Source organism: Sphaeroforma arctica, assembly GCF_001186125.1.
Source record: "Sphaeroforma arctica JP610 unplaced genomic scaffold supercont1.3825, whole genome shotgun sequence".
Taxonomy (NCBI): domain Eukaryota; class Ichthyosporea; order Ichthyophonida; genus Sphaeroforma; species Sphaeroforma arctica.
Window position 1 is genome coordinate 1 of NW_014036733.1, and position 2,990 is coordinate 2,990.

A 2,990-nucleotide genomic window follows, 5' to 3' on the forward strand; every position below is an offset into this window, starting at 1 on the left:
TTTTATCAGATATCGAAACAATCTGATTATGCATACCAAGCCTTACTCATATGCCGACAATAAGGTCATTAGCCTCGTAACCTCATAAATTTGTTCTATACGTACGCTATGGGTTTAAATCCACACAGAGGAGACACAAGTCCGTCGGGGCTTCGTCCCAAATCCGGTACAAAATTGGTGCAGAGCACTACGAGCTGCTAGGGGTAATAGGTATGTACTGACTAGCACTTAGGGGTCTATTGCTTGTATATGATACATTTCCAAATGTTGAGAATGTATTGTGATGCAGCTAATAGGGGCAATATGGAATTCAGGGGTCAATTGTATGTAAATGGTCTGTTACCAGATGTTGAGAATGTATTAGGATGCAGCTAGAAGGGGTGATAGGTATGTACTAGCTAGAATTCAGGGGTCAATCGTATGTAAATGGTCTGTTATCAGATGTTGAGAATGTAGGATGCCGCTAGTAGGGGGTGATAGGTATGTACTAACCGTATTCAGGGGCAAAGCGTCTGTTTCCATATGTCGAGGATATATTAGGATGCAGAAGGAATTATTTGTTTAACACATTCGCATTCGTATTGGTATTGAGTTGGTCTAGAACTACTGGTGGGGATGATAGGTGTGAACTTGGGTTTATGATTTAGGGAAAGTATTTCAAGGGAATGTGGCGGTTTCTACACGTATGACTACCGGTATAGACGTACATATACATAGTGACTGTCATAGTTGCCTGGTTGCGGAGACAAACGCTTTTATCAACTGATCGGGCGATAGGCCTTTACTTCGGCGTATTCAAATGCACTGTGACTGTAGCCTACTATGTATAAACGACCGTTTTCATTATACAGTTAAAGTTTTCATTATACAGTTAAACCTGTGTCGGGTCATATTGCGTAGTCCACGTATATAGAGCGCACTGTCACCGGTCCATATTGTTTCTTTTTGGTTCTGTATATCAAAACGTATAGCGAACACGTTCGATTTGTATACAACATGTTACGAAGCCCAGCGGGTGCCAGTAGCTCTTCTGTAGTTCTGTCGGCACATGTGCACTTGTTAGTACATACATAGTACGCAACATATCCATATATACGTGCGTTAATATACGTTTATACACATATCTGTATACGTACTTTAACTCGGATATAGAACATACATACTTCATATGAAATACAGTTCACCGACGTGTCGTTAGTGTAGTGCGAGTGATCTATGTACCTACAGTACAATATATGTGAGGTAAGCTTAGTGTACTGCGAGTGACCTATGTACCTACAGTACAATATAAGTGAGGTACGCTTAGTGTAGTGCGAGTGATCTATGTACCTACAGTACAATATATGTGAGGTACGCTTAGTGTAGTGCGAGTGATCTATGTACCTACAGGACAATATAAGTGAGGTAAGCTTAGTGTACTGCGAGTGATCTATGTACCTACAGTACAATATAAGTGAAGTATGCTTAGTGTACTGCGAGTGACCGATGTACATACATTACAATACAAGTGAGGTAGTGATACTGACATGCGCTCGTTTTACCAGCATATACCTCTCATGTGTGGTGTGAGACAGAAAGGTGAAGTGCATCGTTCCCTCATAGACCCATATATGTGGTAGCATCCCAGAACCACATACGAATACATACCTGTGCCTTTTTTGGGGTTTGTAGAGTTTTTAGGGTTTTAAGGGTTCTAAAACGTGGTCTTATCTTCAGGCAATGACAGTCACGATCAGCCGACGGTCTACGTGGCCAACTACAAACCCGAGAACACAAAGGTCGCCGTGAAGCGTGTGAATCTGGAACAGTTCCCACACCAATTGGAGATATGTAAGGTACGTAAACCCTACTGAGGATATGTAAACCCTACTGAGGGTGCGTAATTCTTACTGAGGGTATGTAAACCCTACTGAGGGTATTTAAACTCTACTGAGGGTATGTAAACCCACTGAGGTATGTAATCCTTACTGAGATTATGCAAACCCTCTGAGGGTATGTAAACTCTACTGAAGGTATGTAAATCCTACCGAGGGTATGTAAACCTTACTGAGTGTATGTAAACTCTGCTGAGGATATGTACACTCCACTGAGGATATGTAAACCCTACTGAGGGTATGTAAACCCTACTGAGGGTGCGTACACTGGAGCTAAAGGCATACCAAGTATTAGCACCAATTAAATGTACCCATAGTAAAACTGGTGGGATAATGATGAATACGGAATATAAATCCAGCCAGCAAGTGATATAGAAAGCAATGCTGCAGTGAGTTGCGATGGTGATTCTGAAAGAAACTCCAATTGGCATGGCGCGTTGCCAAGGAAACGAGTCTGTGTGGCAAATACGTTTAAATCAGGTCTGGTGGGTGTATGATCAGCGCTGTATATTTCAATACGTTTATATGACGAACTGGACAGCCAGAACACTCCCAGCACACCGACTGTATGGTAAATTGGTATTTTGTGTGGGTTGTCTGCGACCTCCTCGTATCTCGCTCAAAAATATTGTATTCGAGGCAAACCATTAAGCCAAATGCGATGTCCCATCTCCTATATGCACTCGAGTGTGGAAGAAATAGATATTGATGCAGATGCTCATGTGCCGAACTTTATGTGCAGAATGAGATGTGGTGCTCCCAGACATTGAATAGCCCCAACATCAGGAGGTGCCACGCCTACTTTCTCAACGGAACGGAGTTCTGGATGATCATGCCGTACATGGATGCAGGTAAGTGTATCTCAAACGCGACCTGTAGGTTAAAATTGAGTTTTAACTGAGATGTGAGATGTATCTGAGAGTGAATTGTATCTGAGATGTGAGCCATATCTGAGATGTGAGTTGTATCTGAGGTGAGTTATATCAGAAATATGAGTTGTAGCTCACATCTCATATATATATATATATATATATTATGTATATGTATATGTATATATATATATATATATATATATATTGTGTGTGTGTGTGCGCGCGCGTAGTATATAATAATATA

General features: G+C 41.3%; 1 protein-coding gene across 1 annotated transcript; it reads left to right on the top strand.

Annotated features, from left to right (window-relative positions):
• Positions 1 to 128: 128 nt before the first annotated feature.
• SARC_13848 (hypothetical protein) lies at positions 129 to 2,726 on the top strand (the record flags this gene model as incomplete). Its single annotated transcript, XM_014292020.1, has 3 exons — positions 129 to 210; positions 1,717 to 1,835; positions 2,617 to 2,726. Coding segments are annotated over 3 exons (311 nt in total), but the record flags the coding sequence as incomplete, so codon positions are not given.
• Positions 2,727 to 2,990: the final 264 nt, after the last annotated feature.